Source organism: Pleurodeles waltl, chromosome 6 (assembly GCF_031143425.1).
Source record: "Pleurodeles waltl isolate 20211129_DDA chromosome 6, aPleWal1.hap1.20221129, whole genome shotgun sequence".
NCBI classification, from domain to species: Eukaryota; Metazoa; Chordata; class Amphibia; order Caudata; family Salamandridae; genus Pleurodeles; species Pleurodeles waltl.
This window is the reverse complement of record NC_090445.1, coordinates 184,872,110-184,894,010: the sequence shown is the minus strand read 5'-3', so window position 1 is coordinate 184,894,010 and position 21,901 is coordinate 184,872,110. Positions and strand designations below refer to the sequence as shown.

Genomic DNA, 21,901 nt, shown 5'->3' with positions numbered 1-21,901 from the left:
AGGAGTCTCTGACGTCACCTGGTGGCACTGGCCACTCAGAGCAGTCCAGTGTGCCAGCAGCACCTCTGTTTCCAAGATGGCAGAGGTCTGGAGCACACTGGAGGAGCTCTGGACACCTCCCAGGGGAGGTGCAGGTCAGGGGAGTGGTCACTCCCCTTTCCTTTGTCCAGTTTCGCACCAGAGCAGGGCTAAGGGGTCCCCTGAACCGGTGTAGACTGGCTTATGCAGAATTGGGCACATCTGTGCCCAAGAAAGCATTTCCAGAGGCTGGGGGAGGCTACTCCTCCCCTGCCTTCACACCATTTTCCAAAGGGAGAGGGTGTAACACCCTCTCTCAGAGGAAGTCCTTTGTTCTGCCACCCTGGGCCAGGCCTGGCTGGACCCCAGGAGGGCAGAAGCCTGTCTGAGGGGTTGGCAGCAGCTGCAGTGAAACCCCAGGAAAGGCAGTTTGGCAGTACCAGGGTCTGTGCTACAGACCACTGGGATCATGGGATTGTGCCAACTATGCCAGGATGGCATAGAGGGGGCAATTGCATGATCATAGACCTGTTACATGGCCATATTCGGAGTTACCACTGTGAAGCTACATATAGGTAGTGACCTATATGTAGTGCACGCGTGTAATGGTGTCCCCGCACTCACAAAGTCCGGGGAATTGGCCCTGAACAATGTGGGGGCACCTTGGCTAGTGCCAGGGTGCCCTCACACTAAGTAACTTTGCACCTAACCTTTACCAGGTAAAGGTTAGACATATAGGTGACTTATAAGTTACTTAAGTGCAGTGTAAAATGGCTGTGAAATAACGTGGACGTTATTTCACTCAGGCTGCAGTGGCAGGCCTGTGTAAGAATTGTCAGAGCTCCCTATGGGTGGCAAAAGAAATGCTGCAGCCCATAGGGATCTCCTGGAACCCCAATACCCTGGGTACCTCAGTACCATATACTAGGGAATTATAAGGGTGTTCCAGTAAGCCAATGTAAATTGGTAAAATTGGTCACTAGCCTGTTAGTGACAATTTGTACAGAGAGAGCTTAACCACTGAGGTTCTGGTTAGCAGAGCCTCAGTGAGACAGTTAGGCACCACACAGGGAACACATACATATAGGCCACAAACTTATGAGCACTGGGGTCCTGACTAGCAGGGTCCCAGTGACACATAACAAACATACTGAAAGCATAGGGCTTTCACTATGAGCACTGGGCCCTAGCTAGCAGGATCCCAGTGAGACAGTGAAAACACCCTGACATACACTCACAAACAGGCCAAAAGTGGGGGGTAACAAGGCTAGAAAGAGGCTACTTTCTCACAACCACTGCATAGGGAGTTTGGCAAACGGGTGTTTACATCCGCCAAATTCTTAATCAGCCCTCAAGTCTTTTCAAGATGGCTTACTCTCCTCTCCGATACGTCTTTTGCTCACGGGGCGTGGCCTTGGTATTTCGATTACTTTGGCTATTGTCATTTCTGAACTGTAAATTCTGTGGATCTGGAGTAAGAGATAAACAACTTGATAGCACTGGTTGCTTCCCCTTTTAGATTCCCGTTTGGTACCCACCCTATGTCTCACAATCCCAAATCATTCTCTGTACTGCCTGTGCTCTTTAACTTCAGCTGTTGGGGGCAAGGTGTTGGCTCGTATATGAAGTATCTGGTATGGAGCTGGAAAACTGCAATTTGAATCTGTTGTGTACACTGCCACTGTAATTATCTTCATCAGTTCACTTTGGTTCTGTCGAAACCCCCTTTCTGAATTTTTGAGAATGCCCTTTGCTTTGCTGTTTGTCTGTATGATCTCTGCCTAATCTGAAGTGTTGGCCTCTGAAATCCCATATGATGTTCCATAGAAACCCACATTTTTGTGCAGAATCCAAGAATTTGCCTCTTTCTGGCTCCACTAGATCTTATTTCAAATCGATGCATCTTCTCCTAAACACTTTCTAATACCGCCAACTTTCCCCACTCCCTATCTCAGTTGCAGTTTAAAAATCCTCAGTACTGCTGTTGCCCTGAGATGGACTCCTTACTGCTGGGTAAGGACTGCATCCGATGTAAATCACTGTTAGGGATCGCATAATATCCTTTTAAAGACCCAAATCCATGGACATGCTTGGCACATGAATTTATTTGGGTTATTTGCCCACTGCCAACTTCTAGCTTTGCACATCATAATGTCATGGGCGATGGAGAGTCACTGCATGAACCTTTTTTTTAACCATCTTTGTCTTTGTGAGGCGGGGGGAAACATGTATGTTAAGATATCCGACGATCTTCCATTAAGAAAATTATTATTATTTTTATTTTTTAATCTCACTCTAATTGCAACCACGAGTAACTGCATTAAAGAACTATAATGTCATTTTAGGATTATATTGACAAATTCATGGGATTGACTGTAGGTAGTCTGTAAATGTCACCAGTACCTCGAAGTAGTATACAAGTTAGCCACTGATTATCTTCAATATTGCCTTTTTTAAATTTAAATGACATTTGAATGTTTTTCCAATAGGAGAAATGTTTCTGTAAACCATCAAGTACAGGACTGTATGATGTGGTTGTCAGCAATGGCAAAAATACTGGTGCAGAAGGTTATGTATTGGTGAAAGCAACTTTTGTTGTTGTTTGTTTTTAAGTGCTAGGAGTTGCATTTAGTTTTTTGGGGCTGTTGCCCGCAAAGTGCAGCGAATAATGGGAGCTGATTGCAAGTGGATTAAGGTTTTTTTTTACTCTTTATGATCAACATGCTAAATAAACAAAGGGTAAGGTAAAATATAGTGTTTTGGTGCTTTCTCTAAATAAATACAATGTTACACATGGACATCATTTAGGGGTCACCAGCTGCGACCCCTTGCTTGCCCTTTGCTACCCCTGGCACTGCCTTTGCCACTGCCTTTGCCACCATCTGACCCCAGAGGTGGTGGATTCAGTGCCTGGAACAGTGCCAGCTCACCCTTAGGGACATCAGTTGGAGCCCTACCCTTTGACAGAAAACAATTTTTTATTAAAAAAATAGTGAATAACATTTTATTAATTATTAGTGTAATAAAAATGGTGTATAATTAATTAGCTGGATTATACCCTTCCATAGCAGCTAAGTATAAAATGCTTTATTGTGTGCGTGCTTGTGTGGGAGTGTGTGAATATAAGAGGAGGAAAAGGGGTGTATGATGTCACTTCCGCTACCCCTTGCATGTCGGTGAATTGACGTCCATGATGTTACAGTTACAGATTAATCACTTGGAGGGCAGGTAGTCTGAAGATGTCTAGACCTCCCATCGGATGAAATCCTTCATTTACTGTAATGAACATTATGTGCGTATTATGGAAAATATTTTATAGGTAAGATAACATGTTAGGGTTTTGAAACCACAGTTTTTTGTGTGAAATAAACGTAGGTAAATATGTACATGCACACTCTATGCTGAACGAATGGTTACGACAAAAAAGCAAGGTGGAATAACTAACTATTGGTTGAAAGTGACGAATGGTTAAATCCGTGGACAAATTAAAGCATAGACTGATGTATGGTTAGGTATTGGGTTCAATGGATGATGGTAGTTTTAGGACTGATCTGGTGTTGCATGAGAAGTCATTAAGGCCCATAGTAGTAGGCCTAGTTACCTGTCATAAGAAAATATTGTAAAGTTTTGGATTATAGATTACTATGGGCATGGCTTTGCCAGGTGCAATTACTGTTTTTGTAGCACATAAACATGGGAGCTTCAGGAAAAAAAACAATGTCTTCCAGCTGCTGGTATTGTTTTTAGTGTTAGTACATGTCCTGCAGCATTACACACCAGTCCCATTCTGGCACCTCTGAACATTGAGCTTGTTAGTGCCTTGATCTGCCAGCAGCTACGGTTCCATTAATTCACGGTGGATTTTCTATTTTTGTTGCCAGATGATGGCCTGTGCCGCTCCAGTGGCATGAGTTGCTGCCAGTCCTCTAACCTCCAGCTTTTTGAGGTTTGGCACTATGGCTTACCCATAGAACTTTGTCTTGGCAGCCATTGTATTAGAAGAGCAGTGTTTAGCATCTAAATACAAAAAATAGTTTGACAAGATAATGGCATAAGCGGCGTTGACAGTAAATGTTTTGGTCTGGTTTAGCAGTGCAGATATTTTGCAAACGTTCTTCGTTAATGGATTTATATTGGAAGGGACTATGATGACTAAGCTGGCAGAGTACGTCTTGTTCACATACTTGGGACATAATGGTTTGGAAAGGTGCCCACTGTTGTATAACAGTCCAATTAAAGTGTACATTTTATGTATGGGAAGTGGGTGGTTGGAAGGTGCCGGGGAACATGGGCGGTCAATGAAAGGTGGATAGGCTGTGTTTACTTGGCTATGATGGATGATGATTTATTTATCATTATTTATATACCAATGAACCCTGTAGGCATACGTCATTTAATTTTACCTTCTTTTAATGCCCAAAGTGTAGTTCATTGGTGTTTCCATTGGACAGAAGTGAACATATTTCCTTCCCATTGGCTTTAACTCAGCAGTGCTGCAACTGTTGATTTCACCCCCCCACCCCAAAAACCTTTCCCCTTAGAATAGATATTAAGAGATCTAGTGTAATTACAATGCGTTGTTGGTCTCGTCTACCAGGTCTCTAAGAACCTTCCATGGGCTATACCAAGTACTTACAGTGGACTTAAAACCCTCCCTCGGTTTTTGTTGTTTAGCATAGTTGTCATGCTCATTGGCTTGCTTCTTATTCAATGGCTTTCCTTCCTATTCATGTGTTAGTCTCTTACCTGAAGCATACCCTTTTTAGATCTAGTGCACAAGCACTTTGACCTGTTGTAAGTACTGTGGGCGTTTAACCACACCCACCAAACACCCATCACTTTCATTCGTTCTTGGTCTTGTCTTTCAAAAATCCTTTTATCATTGGTAAATGCTTTCCGTTGTCCCTTCTTGGGGAGGTTTTGTTACCGCCTTGCAGACGGCCACGTTACATGGATAACTGCATGATTGCCAATACGTTTGAGTGCAAGCAAACTTTCTTTTTTCTCTCTCCTTTGCGCTCATGTTAAATGCGGCCATGGTGCTTTGAATTGGCTCGCTTATGTCATCTGTTTTGCTTGTCATTTACAATTTAAGTGGCAAGAGAAGTCCAGTTAGGAAATTACAATGCTAATAGCTCTAACTCGAGCAAACGGAAGACCCATTGCATTACAAATGCTTGTTTCCATTAATTTCAAATAGCTTACTTGTATCCTTCTACTGTCCACATTTAAAGAACTACTTTCAACTTTTTTTTTTTTTTTTTTTTTTTGCCGCATGCCATGAGAATGCATGCGCTGGCGTCCTCTCGCTCATGTGCTAATAGGGATTTTGTGTATTGCTCTTCCCCCTTCATGTGCTGTTTTCCCGTGCTCTCTCTCCACCAAGATTCATTTTGATTTAATCTTCCCATGATTCCATATTGCTTCTGAGAGCTTCCAGGTGGACATTTACATTTATTTTTACATTATCTTTATATTTGCCAGGTTAAGTGGCATGCACTATCTTAGATCAGTTAAGAAAGAAAATGAACACTCGCATCATTCTGTAGGCATGGTAATAAAGTAGATGCAAAGTCATCATGCTTTGTCCCTTCACCATACTGCATAGCATTGGCATTGACAGTAGGTCTACAACTCGAGACCTATTGGCTTCTTTGCTATTGTACTTGGCAGTAGGTGCATGCTCTTGTGGGACTGAAGCATAACTTTCGTTTTATTTCAGTACTTACTAATTCTGAATTATTTGCCTTACATTTGTACTTCTATGTTTGGGAGTAGGTGACCTACAAGACAAGCAAAACAAAAGGATGATGGACGGAGTGCTGAAAAATGCAAACACTCACACCCAGTCATAGATCTGGGTTGAATCCATCATTCTTTTGCTCACCTTGCCACCCCAGCTTGGACCCAGCCATATGCAAATCAGTCTTGACCCTGTTCCTCATTGGAACAGTCCAGCCCGAACTGCCAGGCCAGGTCTTCCCTGGACCGGAAACAAGCATCCTGGGACCAGTTTCCCAACTGGTTCCAGGAACTTTAGCAATACAAAAGGATGATGGACGGAGTTCTTTTTGACATTTGCTGCCCCAAGTGGGAAGGGTATACCCAGACGTGGGTCCCTTGCTCCCCATGCCACTGGAGTCAAGCTAGCCTGGCTGATGAAGGGTGATACCCTGAAACCAGTCCTAGGATGCTTCTTTCCAGTCCAGGGAGGCCCTGACTTGGCAGTTCAGGCTGGACTGTTCCCATGGGGAACAGGGTCAAGACTGATTTGCATATGGCTGGGTCCAAACTGGAAAGGCATGGGTGGCAAAAAAACGATGGATTTAGGGCAGATCTCTGTACTGGGGGTGAATGTTTGACATTGTTCAGCATTACGTCCATCACTTGTTCTTTTTTGCATGACCTACAAGACAAACCAACATTGGCAAAACCAACTGGTCTGGGGTTTGTGTGCATGAAGTATTATTACTTTAAGGGGAGCCAGCTGGAGCAGACAGAGAGGGCTATAGTTGTAAAGTAGCACAGTTCCATACCAGAACTAGACTAGGAGTGGAGGGATACAGCTAGTAGCTTTAGGTGAGAGATAACTGCTTTACTAGGGTGAGACAAGTCATAAATGACAACATTGGCTAAAAGATGCAGGTTGAAGAAAGCCTCTTCTCGAAAGGACAAGAGCCCACTCTGGCTACATTGTACACAGTAGGCAGCTACTCCATCAAAAACTAGACCTAAAAGTTGAAGTTCATTATTAGTGGATGGTTGCAAGTTTAAGACACTTCCCTCTATCTTGTTGGTGGCACCTAAGACAGCAGCTGTGGTTCATGGCTAAAAATCATTGCAATAGCCCTATTGGCTTTGCCAGTGCTTGCTCAAAAAGTTGGTGCAGCCAATTCGAACTTCATGTGTCTTTCTGAATAAAGTGAGCAGAGGAAGGGTCCCTACTGAAGATTAGGGTAGAACAAAATGTACATCAGCAACTTTGTAAACACTCAAAGGCTCAAATTAAAGTTTTTAAATGCAATCTATGATTCAGATGTGTATATTTGCAACCTTTACGAATTTCTCTAGTTATAATATGGATACAAAATGCTTACCTAGCATTTAGAGTGTACTTTTGAAAGCTTTGATTGAAGCCTAAACGTTGCAACTTGGATAAAATGGTCATGTTTTTCTAATTTGCGTCTAGGCGATAAACCTTTGTCAAAGGTTTGCAAGTGTTTTTGCAGTTAACAATAATATGAAGTGTTCTGTTCAGGCGTGCAACAGATTCGTAAAACCTTTTTACTATCCTTTAACACTATAAAATTAATTGGTACACATAAATGGCATTAAATTAATAGAAAAAGCACAATGGTAAATATTCATTGACAAAAGCTAAGCTTACCAGCCTTCACCTGTCTAGATCACACTGTACAGGTGCCCAGTAGCCTCTCGGTCCAATATCTGAATCCGGAGAAGGACTTCTTTACAGCCATCACTTTTCATGGAGGAAACTTGTACTGGTGCCTTTATTATTACAAGTATCGACCAGGAAGCCCCATCATACAAAATAGGCCAAAAAGCTTGGACTGGCAAGGAGTGTTGCAGGTTATATGAAACCACTTAGGTGGGAAGACTCTCTGGAATTAAGTTGCCAGCCTTGAATAATGTTATCCTTTAAACTACACTAAATATGCAATGGTATGATTCAAAATCATATTTTAAATTCTTTGTTCCGTAACAAACGCAAAATAACTCTGATCTGTTATTGCTGTTCACCTTTCCTTCCACCCAGTGCACCATGTAGCAAAGGGTCAGCCCACTTTAGCCATTGGCCGTTTTCACTGTGCTGTGATTGATAGCCTTTTTACCTTTTCATAAGTGGACATTCATATACAAAGTAGTTCCCTCCAAGAATACTATAGTAATGCGTGTTCTCTCAGACCAAAACAACACTTTTGCTGTTAGCCAAGGTGTTATTTTTTTTAAATATATTTTTATTTTTATTTTTTTTGTTTTAGATTGACAAGGGCTCAGCAGCTTCTCCTGAGGCATGCCTGCAGCCAACACAGACCTATTGGCTTTGCCAGTATTTGTGGGTTTTTTCATTAGATTTTCAAAATGCACTGCCATCACAAATTATGTACTGGGAAGGGTTATTTAATGGTGTTTCCATTTGAGAGAGAAACGTTCTCCTGTATTCACTCTACAGACATGTAGGCCCACTGCTCTGTCTGGACCCATCTCCAGTTCAGCTGAATCGATGACTAGACTGCATTGCTTACGTTATTAGGATACACACAGGTCGTGTTTATTCAACATCGCATCATAAACCAAACAATAAGGAAAGCAAGTTTAACATCAGTGGAAAAAATTCAAACATTAGAGTCCTTGAAAACATATCATCACATGGTGCATCTCCAGCCAAAGGTTGAAATCTAACTAGAAGTAAGCTCTATTTACATTCTTTGATTCCCTGATGAATCCCAGAACACTTGGACATAGCATTCCTAATTCTATCTACACCTCACAGGTGAAAGCACCTGCATCCTTGAGAGACAGTTCCTGACCTCTGGACTAGCTGATACCTGCCATGGTCATCTCCTCCCCCCCACCATATCTTACACTGCTTACTGAACCCTGAGTCTATGCCCCTAAACCGGTGTGACTGTCCTTGTAGATTGAGAATTGCGGCCTGTCGACCTCGGTGCTGTCCTAAAAGGTAAATGCTATAGGTAATGGTGGAGAATAGAACGGTCTGAAAATTATTTGTTGCTGTGGGCTACTATTCTGCGACAAGGATGACTAGAACACAGAGGTCTTTGCCCTCACCATCAGCTAACAGGGATGCTACAAAGGCCCAAATGTAGTCAATAATTGCATTCTATGCACAAATCCACCTCGTCCCAATGGGGCACCATCTCCCCCTTATTCATTTAGGTCTTAAGTGACCTGACCCTACACACAACTTGGCCATCTCGGCATTGAGGTGTCCGACTGAAACATTAGTTTAATGATTTCCCCCTCATTCTGAGCACCGAGCTAAGTAGGCTTCGTGTTTATCAGCTGGCAGATTAATGTTGATGGGGCTACTTATGTTATGTTAAAAGTTTTATAAATCTCCTGGTTACTCAATTCGGAGTGTCCCCAGGCTGAGGATTCGCCCATGAAGAAACCAGAAAGCTGCAGTGCTAATTTACATAGGCCTGAAAGAGTCATGTCTTTTACCTTTTACTGGAAGACAGATTCCAGTTTTTCCTCTTAGACCAAGCATCAAAGAATTCGACAATTTAGGGGCCAAGAGCCTGAGCAAACACCCCAACATGCTTTTTTCACTCTAGGAATTATCGTTCATGCCGCATCAGCAGATTTGAGACAACTTCTAGAGAGAGGCTTTGATCAGCGGATGTAAGTAATGAGGAATCTTTGCCTTAAAAAATTTGTGGCAAAAACAGGGCTTTGAACGCCATTTTTCCTCAGTGGTAACCAGTGAAGCTCAGCAAAAGCCTGGCCCATCGAAGAGAATCTAGGGATGCTCAATAGCAGGTGAGCAGCCGCATTCTGCACCCTTTGAGTTTTGTAGTCTGCCACTAGTGGCACCTAGTTAGTCATTGGCAGTAGTCCCAACCTTAAAGAGATAAGGGCCTCGGCTACAGTTTTCCTGGCAACTTCAGGAATAAGGCCTAAGATCTTCCATAGCATTTTTAGAGTGCCAAAACAGGTGCCAGCCATGCAGGAAATTGTTTATCAAAATTGAGATTAGTATCAAATCAGATGCCAAGAATTTTCACAGCTTGTTTCGGAACCGGAGCAGAACCCAGAGGATCTGGCCACCAAGAAGGCTGTTTCCCCACCACCAGCACCTCTGATTTCTCAGCACTCAGCTTGAGACAGCTGCAATCAATCTACTCAGCCAGTCCAGTCAGGCAAGATCTAAAACAAGTGGTAGAGAAGCCCAGATCCTGAGTGAGGGTATTAATCAGCTGAGTGTCATCAGAATAGGACATGACTTTGAAGCCGAAACCCTCAATCACCTCGGCTAAAGGACGCATGTAAAGGTTAAATAACGTGGGGCTCAAGGCTGAGCACTGAGACACCTCTACTGCAACAGAGAGACTTCAGAAGAGCAAGATTGTTGGACTGCCTGGAAAGTGTGTTTCTGAAGAAAAGAGGCTATCCACCTCAAAGCAGAACCACCAATACCGTAGGACCACAGTCATTCTAGCAATAAGCCGCAAGACACTGTCAAACGCCATGCTTGGATCCAACATTATCAGCGCTGCAGAGTTTCCTTCATCTGCAATACATCTATGAGACTCGGAGAATAGCAGTAGAGCAGATTCTGTGCTATATTAAGGGCGGAAGCCTGATTGAGTCTCGTGTAAAAGATCATTGGACTCCATAAATTGCATAAGCTGCTGATTCACATATTTCTCGGCTATTTTAACAAAAAGCAGAAATTTTCAGGTTTGGCAAGATCAACCGTAGATATTTTCAGTTTAGGGGGGGAACAATGGTAGCATGTTTCCATTTCAAGGGGATCAGGCCTGTGGAGAGGGATGGGTTCAACAGGTCAGAGTCCCTGAGAGATGGCCTCTGTGCCTGAATCCTGGGCGGGGCAGGGTCAGTCTGGGCACCTGATTTAATCTTGGGTGTGACCGCAGATCTGCCAAAGACAGAGCTTCAAAGTTTGTAAGGCCCTTCCTGGAATCTGGGAGGGTAATCCATGATTCCCGGCATCCAAGTTCACTGATTCCTAGGGGAAAGTGGCACAGATCTTAGCCACTTTATCAGAGAAGAATTGTGCGATCTGATTAAAATGTTTCACCGCAGGGACAACAAGAGCAGAAACACGCTCTAGAGAGAGGATAAAGATTTCACTATAGTGAAAATCTCCCGTGAAGAGTTCTGAGCCAACTCAATTTTCTGAGCATAGAACTGACTTTGGGAGACTTTGATCCATTTATGGTAGTCTTGCAATCCGCTGAGGGCACCCTTGCCTAACTGATCAATTATCAATTATCGATGTTGTTAGTTTAATGACCAGCCTGTTGTGAGACACTTGAACATTTTGCCACAGCATCCCACCTGCATAGGCTTGCTTCAATCTCCCTAAGAATTCGCCAGTGTAAAAGGCCTTTTAAAAGGCTACCACAAAAACAGACGAGCTGCATATTGTGAGCAAGTTTTGCAGAAAGTTTTTGTATGTCAGTGATTCTCCTGAAATCCTTATTGCTGGTAGCTAACCCGGGCGAAGATGCTGGCAATCTCCTTACCAGAAAGCCGTTCACCACAGTTTATTGCCCCAGATAATATTGCAAAGAACCCTACGGCTGACTGGTGTATCCTGGAATTAGACAGAGTCCTCTTGATCTCGCAGTGCTTAAGAAAAGGCACATAAACTTCACTGAGAAAGGATCATTATTCTGATGTTCCTGTAAAAAAGAAACTATGATTCTGGAACACCATATCGTAGGCAGTGCCTGTGACCTTTGCAAGGGACGCAGCAACTAAGTCTGACCGGGTAGGACACCGTCTTTTAAAGCTCTTCTGGGTATACTTAATCTGCTGCTGGGGTGGAACGTACGAAAATCCTGTAGCCTGGGGCAAGATGAGGAATCCCCTGCATTATTCAGAAATCCTGGTACTTGTCTAGCCTTAGGCAGCACATTCAACTTCAAACAGAAGAGAACCAGATGTTCCTTCAACCTCAGTACCTTTCGGCACGAGGCTCTTTATCTGTTAATTACCTTTGCAATTGACATATCAGTCCCCAAAAAATTGCCATTGGTATGGGGAATAGCTCCTTAAAAGCAATATTCTTGGTCAGACCAGTTTCATATCAAGCCACCTGCCAATTCTCCTTGCACTGCTGGTTGCTTAAGACTGTCTTGAAACCGATGCCGCAGACGGGATCAGTGTACAAAATCAGACCTAGCTGGACACCGGAAGTGGAGGCCACATTACTGCACCATTGAACTCAACTGGTTGCAAACCTGCACCGGAGCTTATCTGGGAACGTCTGAGTAATGAAGTATCAAAGGGAAGTAGTCAGGTGATTAGTTTGACTTTTAAAAAAAATAGTGAATTATCCAATTAGGTCTTTGGAACATTCTTTTTCTTTGGAACGAAGTCTGCAGAAACTTAATTTGCAGGCAGATTTTTTTTCTGCAGTGTAAACGAAAACTGTCCCAATGATGTTTCACTTGAAGAAAATGTGCAAAAGGTTAATTTACACTTTTGTTCCGACAGTTGTTTTTTTTTTTTTTTTTTTTTCCTTTGACAATTTCATGAACTATGTGGAAACAGTCCCTCAATTTTTGCCTGCCCGCTGAGTACTAGGAAGCTGGCACAAAACATCGCAGCAAATGTCTAATTGACTCGAGTAGTTCTTCAAAGTCCTGAGGGTACTAGATGGTGTCCACCTTATCTCCTGCTTTCCACTTCTGTTATAATTGTTCTTCAGTATGCTCTGCATGTAAGAGCATACACTTTAAATTGCAGACCTGCTTTTTGGACATGCATCTCCCACCTCACTGCTGTATGTCCCAGTGTCTTACCTATCTTAAAGACCCAAAATGATTTCCTAGTCCGACCGTTCCATTTGATGTTGGCCTCTAGATAATGTGTCCCTCGTGTTGTAATAGCTATTTGTGTCGGATATTAGCTTCTCTCTGGAGATAATTTGTGTCTTCCGGGTGCACTTTTCATTACAGTGTTTGATTATAAAGAGAAACAAGCATTTACAATGCAACGGGTCTCGCGTTTGCTCATGTTAGAGCTGATCGCGTTGTAAACTCTTAACCCGACCTTTCACCTATCGGGCAAAAGTGCATTTATGTACATAACCCGAAAAAGTGAAACAAGTATGTAAAGCGCTCGACTTCTGCCAAGCGAGATCGTGCTGGTAAATTAGAGAAAAAAAAGTCCACGAGTCTGATGGAAAACAGCGAGCCTCGCATGTTTTCTGTACTTGGTCGCTGCGCTCGAGGAGGGCTAGCCACCAGAAAAGGCATGACATATGCGTGCCTTCGACTAATGAAAGCATGCAGATTTTATTAGGGAAGCCAACAAACCAATAAAAAACACTGATGTGAAGTTGACAGGGCTCCGAGCCCTTTTCTAAATACAAAAGAGTCTCGCTGCGATACACATGCGCGAGCGCATGCAACGCAGGCTCGACCCTAAAAAGGGATCATGGCCATCTATGGCTAATCGGGTGTAAATCTGCTTGGGGGTATGTACAATTTGCAGTGGATGTTTTGTTTCTGTTTGTTTGACTTACCTTAGTCAGTGTTTGGTATTGTCTCCCTGGGATTACTTCATTTCAGAGCAAACCAATAGTTGACCTCCTAACCGGGTTACGTTTTTCATTGTGGACTGTCCTTGGTATCTGTCAGTCGTTGATTTACAGTCTTGTTTACAATGGCACTCACTTTAGATGACAACTTCACTTTGAACTTTACTGTGGCTCTTTAAACTCATGAGTCGGTATATTCTAGTGGGAATTTGAATATATATATATATATCTCCCACTGTATAAACGTCCACATTAGCGCTCTCTGGTTTGCAGTTTTTTTTCAGAACTTTAAATGGAATCTTTTCTTTCTCTTACAAGGTATTAGAAGGTTCTATACTTTATTATTGTGTTTGCTCCACATTGCAAGGGATTGTTTGGCTCGACCATTACATGCTTCTGTTTGGCCACAAATCGATAGTGTGTGTAGTGTAGTGGGTGAAGGTTGTGGTTCAGTGTACACAGGTTGGCCTTTTGAGTCTGTATACAAATGAAACTATTGCTCTTTTATAGTCTTATCAATAGATCACTTTCTAAAGAAGTGTAACATGCCACTTTACCAGAGGAATTCCAAGGGAAAAGGCTCAACTGTGTGGTGGAGTTGCCTCCTGCAGAAGTCCTAAAATATAGGGACTGTAGGGTTGATTTCTTTCAACCTTGCTGCTGTGCACAAATGTGAATAAGTAATTTGCCAAAAAAATAGCAGATACTGGGCAGAACAGTATGTAAATAGTGAATATATGGTGTCCATTTGGGGAAAACATAGATGGGGAATAATGCATCTATTTTGTAGGTCTCTCTTGAAAACTGCTTTTAGCTATCTGTTGAAAGATGGATTCTGGGCCATATCAAGAGTCTACAGTGGGCTTAGATATGCCGACTGCTCATCATTGGTTGGCTTTATAGCCAATCTCATTTTCTTAGATCTTATTTGATGGCTTGCCGCCTTCTTCTTGTGTTTGTCTCTTGTAGTATAGGTTTATCCTTTTGAGTTGATGGCTTGTATCCTTTCACTGCTGACACTTGGGGAACTACTATTCTCTTTTCAGTACTCGGAGTCTGTGTTTTCTTGTTCTCTGTGCTGCCCCCAATATCCACCCCTGTGTCCTCCATGTTCCTTCCTCCTCCGTCCACCAGCTCATCCATTGCGCCTCCCTCTTGCTGTCGTCCTTATGTGCTGCTTCCACCACCCCACATTCTCCAAATTACCCGCATGCATTGCTTCCCCGACCCCAGAATTGCAGCATATGGGTGGTCACGTCAATGCGCGTTTTAATTTTTTTCGCCTGCTGCACCGCATCAAAAAAGTGAGATCTAAACGTTTTGCCAGTGCTTAATTTGTATTATTATTATTATTATTATTATTATTATATATTTTTTTTTTTTTTTTTTTTTTTAAATGAGCGGCATGCACTATCCACCTCACTAGGCCCACCACCATCACCCTCATCCTAGAACAAAATCCGATCAAGTCAACATTCAAGGCAGCTTTCTTCCTCTGTGACTCCACCCCTCGTAAACATTTTCTGAGAAATGCTGCTGTGCAAAAGAGGAAGGCGTCTTTCTACACTATTTTTAAATTGACAACACTGGTTTACTTTGATTAAATAATATTTAATTGATCTTAGAAGTAGCAAATGTTTTTTCTTATTAAATTATAATGGAGGGTCAAGTTTTTTTTTTTTTTTCGTTCTAGTGAACGTGTTTGCGGTGGCATTTGTAATGGCATGAAGTTCTCTCGAGACTGCTTGCATTTCTTCCCCCCTGCAGGCCCAAGAAAAAAGGAAACTCGTTCTGGCGTTACGTTTAAGCTTTGTCTTTGTCTGAACATTGTGCACTTCATGGTCTGTGTCCACAATTCGATCAAGACCTGCAGCTGGCTAATAGCGTTTGCCCTCACTTCACCTTTCACCCTTGATTAAACCGCCTGTAACGAGGCAGACGTCATAGCGACTTTACTCAGGTTCTGTTTCTTGGTAGACCGGTTTACTTGCGTCACACACAGATTGTTGGTTGCCCCACAGGTGCTACCCAGTCCAATTTCATCCAAATTCTCTTCGCCGCATGGCCAGCTGGCTGGTCTGCAGACTGTACAGTAGTTCAGTTAACTAAACCTTCAACATATTTGCTGCCACAATCTGTAGTCCTCTGCATCTTTTGCCGAGGGTGCCACATTGAATACGTTCAAAATAGAAATGTATTTATTTAACTTGCTTAGGCGTTTTTCTAATGAAAAGTAACAATATTACCGAGGGGCGTGTGTGGTGCCGTCTAATCGAGAATTCCTCAGCTGCGTTCGGTAGTTAGTCATTAGCTGTATGTTCTTCTTTTCTTCACTTGTATGTCCTGTTTTCTTTGGTTCAAGTCTTTTTTTTATTTATTTTTTTTTGTCGCTGTCTGTTGGCCATCTTGGTACTTCTGCCTCGTTTTGATAAAGTAGTCTTTAATGATAATTAAAGCAAACTGTACCAGTAACATGTTTTTGTCACTGCTGATTAGTCTCGTACAAAAGCATGTTTCTTTTACCCATATAACCCACTTCATTGTATCTGATTTGTAATGATGTATATTCATATGAGCAGTAATGTATAGCTCGTGTAAGGATTCATTGTAGTGCAACATGCAGAGTGAAGTGCCTTCTTCACTTCAGAGATTTGCTAAATAATTTTGCCAAAAATGTTGTTTATAAAGTATATTTTTCGCCCAAATTTCGGTGAAACATCAAATTCTTGCTTCTCTAATCTTGTGAATGTTTCCTCTTATTAGTAAGGCAATTGCCAAGAAAGCTAGACATGTGACGTCATCTTCGATTGTTGGGCTAAATTAGCATAGTGCATTGTAGCTCGTTTATATAGCACTTTGTACCCCTGGCGAGGGAATAAAAAGCATTTGCAGATGAGTGCACTAGTTTGGTGCAAGAATTGTATTTGTCGGTGCGCTTCTTGTGCATGTGTGAGCGAGAGTTGTTTGTGTTGTGTTTTTTGTTAATGTGCTTTTGCCTGTAGTGAAGCAAAGGATGTGAGATGAGCTGTTTAGGCTTGGAAATGATTAATACTTAGACTGACAATGAGTGAATGGCCTGCGGTCCATGTGGGGAGATGTGTGGTGTCCTAAGTGTAGAGCTGTCTGCTTGTATGGTGTCCCTGGGACCTGTAGTTGGGCACATGCATGGAGTTGTGCAAAAAAAGAATAAATGTTGTATATGTGATGGTGCCTACCTCCTTCAGGGACTGGTTTTCGTTTATGGCGGTGTTAAGATCAGCTGTACACTAGTGTTCCAGCGTTGTTGGTTCCTAAGTTTAAGATCCATGAATGGCTGGCAGTGTAGGCATTAAATGACTTCACACCTTAAACTGGCGGTGCTAGTCTGAAGTACCCCATGCATTCTGGGAGTTGGCTAATACTAAGGTGTACTCTAATGTTTAATTGGTTTAATGCTGTTGGGGCATTCTGTAAATTCTTGGTTTCATGTTGCCACTTCAGACAACTGTCAATCAGTTATTATGGTTGTTGCTTTTGCATTAGTTGGTAGTGATTTCAACATCATGTCAGATAAACTTGTTCTCTTGATGACATGGATTACCTTGACACATTAATCTCCGCAACAGAGGCAAGACAATTTCTTGTTTCTTCTTGTCTTCTGGCGTCTATGGTCCCATTGTGTTTTAGTTAGATCAAACATATGGCGTTGTCTAGGACCTAATAGCTGTACTTGTAAGCATTCACATTAAGTATTGCCTTCTGTGACATGTAGTCTCTGCTCTTGAAAGGATTAGGATGCCCTGTATAAGGAAGAGTCAAATCTGAAAACCTGTTGACTCCCAGGGTCAAGGTGCCTCATGTGAATGTTTAACCAAGAGCCTACCGCACGTGCATGCTGAGGCCCCATCAGTATTTTAGCTATGCCTTTTCCTCTCCTTAAGTACCTTAGAGCCCACAATTAATCCAGTTTTATTTTCCTCCATTTACAGCTCAAGTTCCTGACAGTGATGAACAGTTTGTGCCAGACTTTCATTCAGAAAACTGTAAGTACCATGTCCGCTTAATGCTTCTGACTGTAGCGTTTTTCTTTGGAGGAAAGTGGGTTGTGTTGTATCTCTTATGTTTTGAGGGATAACATTGCATAATTCGACTAGCTTACTGTGATCGATGCATTTTCCACACTAAAATGTCCTCCCTGTTAAATACTGGAGATCTGTAGCTAAATTGCTTTAATCCTTAAAGCTTATTGTAGCTACCAACACCTGAACTAAGTCTACCTAAAATTGTAATGTTCTTTATTTTTGGTTTAAATTAAATTATTTCCTCAGTGTCTGATGTGAGGGGAAAGTCTCCTTTCTGCACCAGTGTAACGTGCCTTGTTTTCATAGGCTGCACCTCGCATTTGGAAGTTTATTCATGTAAACTGAAAGCTTCACAAAAGGGTTTAGCTACTTGAGGTGAAAAATGCGTCTGCTATGTGGATGTTCGGCTGTAAAGCAAAGTAATAAAGCACCGCTTTTAAATATTTAGTTTCTTAATGGGCATTGAAGTTTGCATAGAACCTAAGCCTTGGACGCAGCCTGCAATTTTTGCATGCATTGCAATTTGGAGAGGTGTAATTTCTTCTGTTTAAAACATAGTAGTAGATAAGAGTGTAAGGTGTTTTTCACTGTGCCAGCTTAGATTTCAGGGTGTGTTTTTTGCCAGGAAGTGTACTTCTAATTCAACTGCAGCCCACGATTTTTTTTGGTTTTAAGTTTTTGTTCTTGTCCATGGCAGGCTGGAGTGAGGACACCTCAGCAGTTTCCCCTCCCTTATCGAACATATGTGACTGACTAATAAAGCAAGATAGTGTCTTGCCTCTAATTACCCGATTGTGTGTGATTATTTGTAAGGTGCATTAGGCCATGTAAACTTTCCTCGAGGCCTTTGGTAACGAGTGGAAACCAAGATTGAAAGGGGAGCAGCAGAACCGAAAAGAGAGGTCAACTTTGGGGTGAGGTACTTCTGGAGTTCTTCCTGAAATGTGTCTTGTACGTTGAAGACCTAGTGATTTGATGGTATCCATCCTTGGTCTTAAGACCCACAGGTGGGTAAGCAGAGAAGCAGCAGGAACCAGGAGAGATGAAAGTGGTAATGGGACTATAGGGCAGGAGATAAAAGGAGCTAGAAGGAGCGAGCCACATCGAAGGCTTGTTTTTGTATAATGTCTACAGCTCTGGTCAATGCTGAAAATGTGCTCTCCAATTGGTCTTGTAGGGAGCAATCCAATCTTCAGTGGGTGGATGAGGGAAAGACCTTGGTTGAAGTGACCTGTCCTAGTGTTGGGTTTTGGTGTCATGTTTCGGACCTTTAGTGTGTGCTCCAGACTTGGCACACTGGCAGTCAGAAGCATCTTACACGTGAAGCAAAAAGTGTAAGCGATACCTTTGCACATACTGCATACACACCAGTTGGACTTGAGTGAGTTTGGCAGTGTGCTACGACTGAGCATTTTTTAGGCCTTACCAAGTTAGGAATCGTACACGGAGTGTACCATGACAAGTCCGTGAGCTCCTGGGAGGTAGGAAGCTACCTCACACCTGTTGAACAGTGTCAGACCTCCACTTAGCCAACAGTTCACCTCGTCATCGCCACTGACATTTAAATTGAATAATTGGAAGGTAGCCACTTGAAGAAAAACATTTTGGAAATTTAGTAGTAAAAAGAGTGGGATAGTTGGTCTGAATAAGCAATAAGATTTTAGGGTATCATGTGATAGATGATGGAGAGGAAAGGGAAAAGCACCCAACTTTTAATTCCAGCCAATTGCACCGCACTGGCATCCCCACATTAACTTGGCAACTTTTGCATATTTTGTTAACCAATCGGTTGCATCAATTAATACATGAACCCCCCCACCCCCACCCCCCATTTGATCCCTGCGGATATTAAGCCACGTTTCCCTTTCAGATATTTAACTGTTTTGCTGCTTCTAACCTGGACTTCTTGCAAACTTCCCATCTGCTTCTCCATCTCATGGGACAAGCTCTATAACTCGTAACCATGCTTTTCAGAGCCAGAGCGTGAGTTGGCTGTTTGGAGTAGGTCATCCTTCTTACTAGAACATTCAGGACCAGTTGATTCTGGGGTGATGGTACACCATTGTCTCTATGGCACAGTATGCCACACCCTTTTAGTGCAGTCTCCTGTAGGGGAACAGTATATACTGAAATGCGTGAGCCTGGATTTTAACTCCCCATGAGTTGTGCATAATGGTGCTGGAGGGCAAGGATATGAGATTTTCTCCTGATCATGCCATTTTATCGAGCAGGCAAAGCCAGGAACAGAGTAAGTCAAATGTAGTACGGCAAAGATTTGTGTACCTTTACACCATAAGTATACTGACACTGTGGCCTTCAATGCAAAAAGTCTGCCTGTGTTGTTGCATGCAGTGAGTGATACTATGGGCGTATCACTCGTATAATTCCGAGTAAGACCTATGCTGCATTATGTGCGTAAACCGGAACCTTAGATTGTGTGCACCATACCTTTAAGACTCATTAACCATATAGTTTAAGTGAGCTCAATCATTTCCTTAAGAGGTACTCTTAAGGTTTGCTGCACATAAGTCCCTCCTCCACCCCCGGTTATGGGAGAGGCGGGGAGTGATATTACTTGTAAGTGCTTCAGTAATAGGAGTGAGGTGGTTCTGTTGCAAGAAAGAGGATTTGTATCTGCCCCATTAGTCAGCCTTTTAAAGTACTCGGTCTGCCCCCTGCCATGCCATCACACATTTTCCCTCTACAGGTCCTTTGGTCTTGTGTAATGCTCTAGAAATAACCTGAAGTCATTTCTTCGCCTTGCATCCTTCCTTCCTGACCATCGCAGACAGGCAAGTTTTTTTTTTTTTTTTTTGTAATGTCTATTGGGCATTGTTCATTTTTGTTGCTGCGCCTATTTTGGAATTAGTTTTCTTGTTTACGCGAAATCCTTCTGCTGTTGGTTATATTAGTGGCCTGAAATATACGAGCAACCAGTTTACTTTAGAAACTCTGAATGTAGTTTAAAGGGAGACCTCTCCTTTCACCACAATTGATTCTGCTATGCTGTTATGATCACTTCGATCATATATTCCTTAGAAGTAATTCTAAGACTTGCCATGAATGTTTTACAGTAGTGTTTATTCCTACAAAATTCAGATAGTACCACAAGGGTTTCAAGAAAGCCTTTGGCACTTTAGCAGCCAATTCTTCAGCTTGCATCATATTTGTCAATCAGCAATTACTTCATTCACCTCTACTCTAGTGTTACGCAGTAGATGGTGTCTGCCTAACCATTGGATTGTTGCAACTGTGCATTGCTAGCCCAGAGCACCCCATCAAAGGCCACAGGATCCAATGGAGGTGTTGATGTCTGTCAGACTGTGAAATGGCAATCCTACAGTAAAGCCTAAAGAGCTTTCAGAAATCATGTATTCCAAGCATGGTGAGAAGAGGGGCATTTGTGGCCTCCTTCCTCTCCTAACTAAACCAACAGAAGAGGAGGCTTTATCTAGATGGTTAACAACAAATATGCAATTGGAGAAATGTACCCAGTTTGCTTCCCTAATGTAAACTCTTATCTGGGGAGTGCAGAATCACTTCTTAGCCCAGAGATCGTGCAGCAGCAAGCAGTTGTGCCAAACCAGGTGGCAGTGGAAAGATGTCCCCTAATAGCTCAAGATGCCTAACATTTTGAACGGAGATGTGGCTACCCTTGTTTACTGTACCACAGGAATACAACTTAAGTCTAAATATCAAGCAAGCACTTTGTGGAACTGCACACTTTACAACGCAGTCCACTAAGATGAGGGCTGCACTAAATTAATTTTCTTTAATAATTATGGTCGTGGGTTTAGGGGTACAACTTGAACCAATCTCATCCTTGAAAAAAGGGAGGACTTCTGTGACATTCATTATCTGAGTTTCTTGAGAAATGCAGGTGGTGGCACCAGGGAACTCCGTGGCTTCTTTAAAGGAGATAAACTCCCAAACCATTCCCACACCTTCTGAATCACAAAGCAGAGCAGGATATGGACGCTTCCAGCCATAAAGGATTATATGGAGGAAAAATGAAATGTGATTTCAACAGGGAAGGTCTGTGGAAGTGTAACCAAAAATGGTTCTGTGGTCAGACTGGCATGAGAACTGAAGCCTGGAAGATTTAAGAAGTTTGTGTTAAAACGAATGCAGCCCAAGACTGTGGCAGCTTGCCACATTAGATGAATGATATTTTGGCCTCTGCTTCAGCATCCAAAAGTTGTCTGGTGCTCCTTCTCAGGTGATGCAAATGCTTGTGAGGCATTGTCTGCATGAGTCCAGTATTTCAAGGTGATGTGCACTGAATCATGTTATTCAAGACTGAGTCTCCTTCTCAGAGCTTTACGTTAAGTAAGAAACCACAGCGGGTTTCATCCAAATCTTTTGTTGTATGTATTGTTGAGTGTCTGTTCTTAAAATGCTGTCTGAACTTTACTGCTCATGAGAAGGACCCAACAAATCCACACTCACCCAACCCACAATGTTGGCAAATCGGGTGTCAGTTGTGAGCAGTGTGCCCAGCATCCCCTGTGCAGTAGATCTCTATGATCCATAAAGCACA

The 21,901-nt window shown here is 42.5% G+C and overlaps 1 protein-coding gene across 2 annotated transcripts in view; it reads left to right on the top strand.

The window, feature by feature from the left end:
• ETV4 (ETS variant transcription factor 4) overlaps window positions 1-21,901 on the top strand; it is a 125,092-nt gene that overhangs the window by 32,342 nt on the left and 70,849 nt on the right. For both annotated transcript variants that reach the window (XM_069237775.1, XM_069237776.1), the window contains exon 5: window positions 17,269-17,322. In XM_069237775.1, coding sequence (XP_069093876.1) covers window positions 17,269-17,322 — 54 coding nt within the window. The remainder of the gene's footprint in view (window positions 1-17,268; window positions 17,323-21,901) is intronic.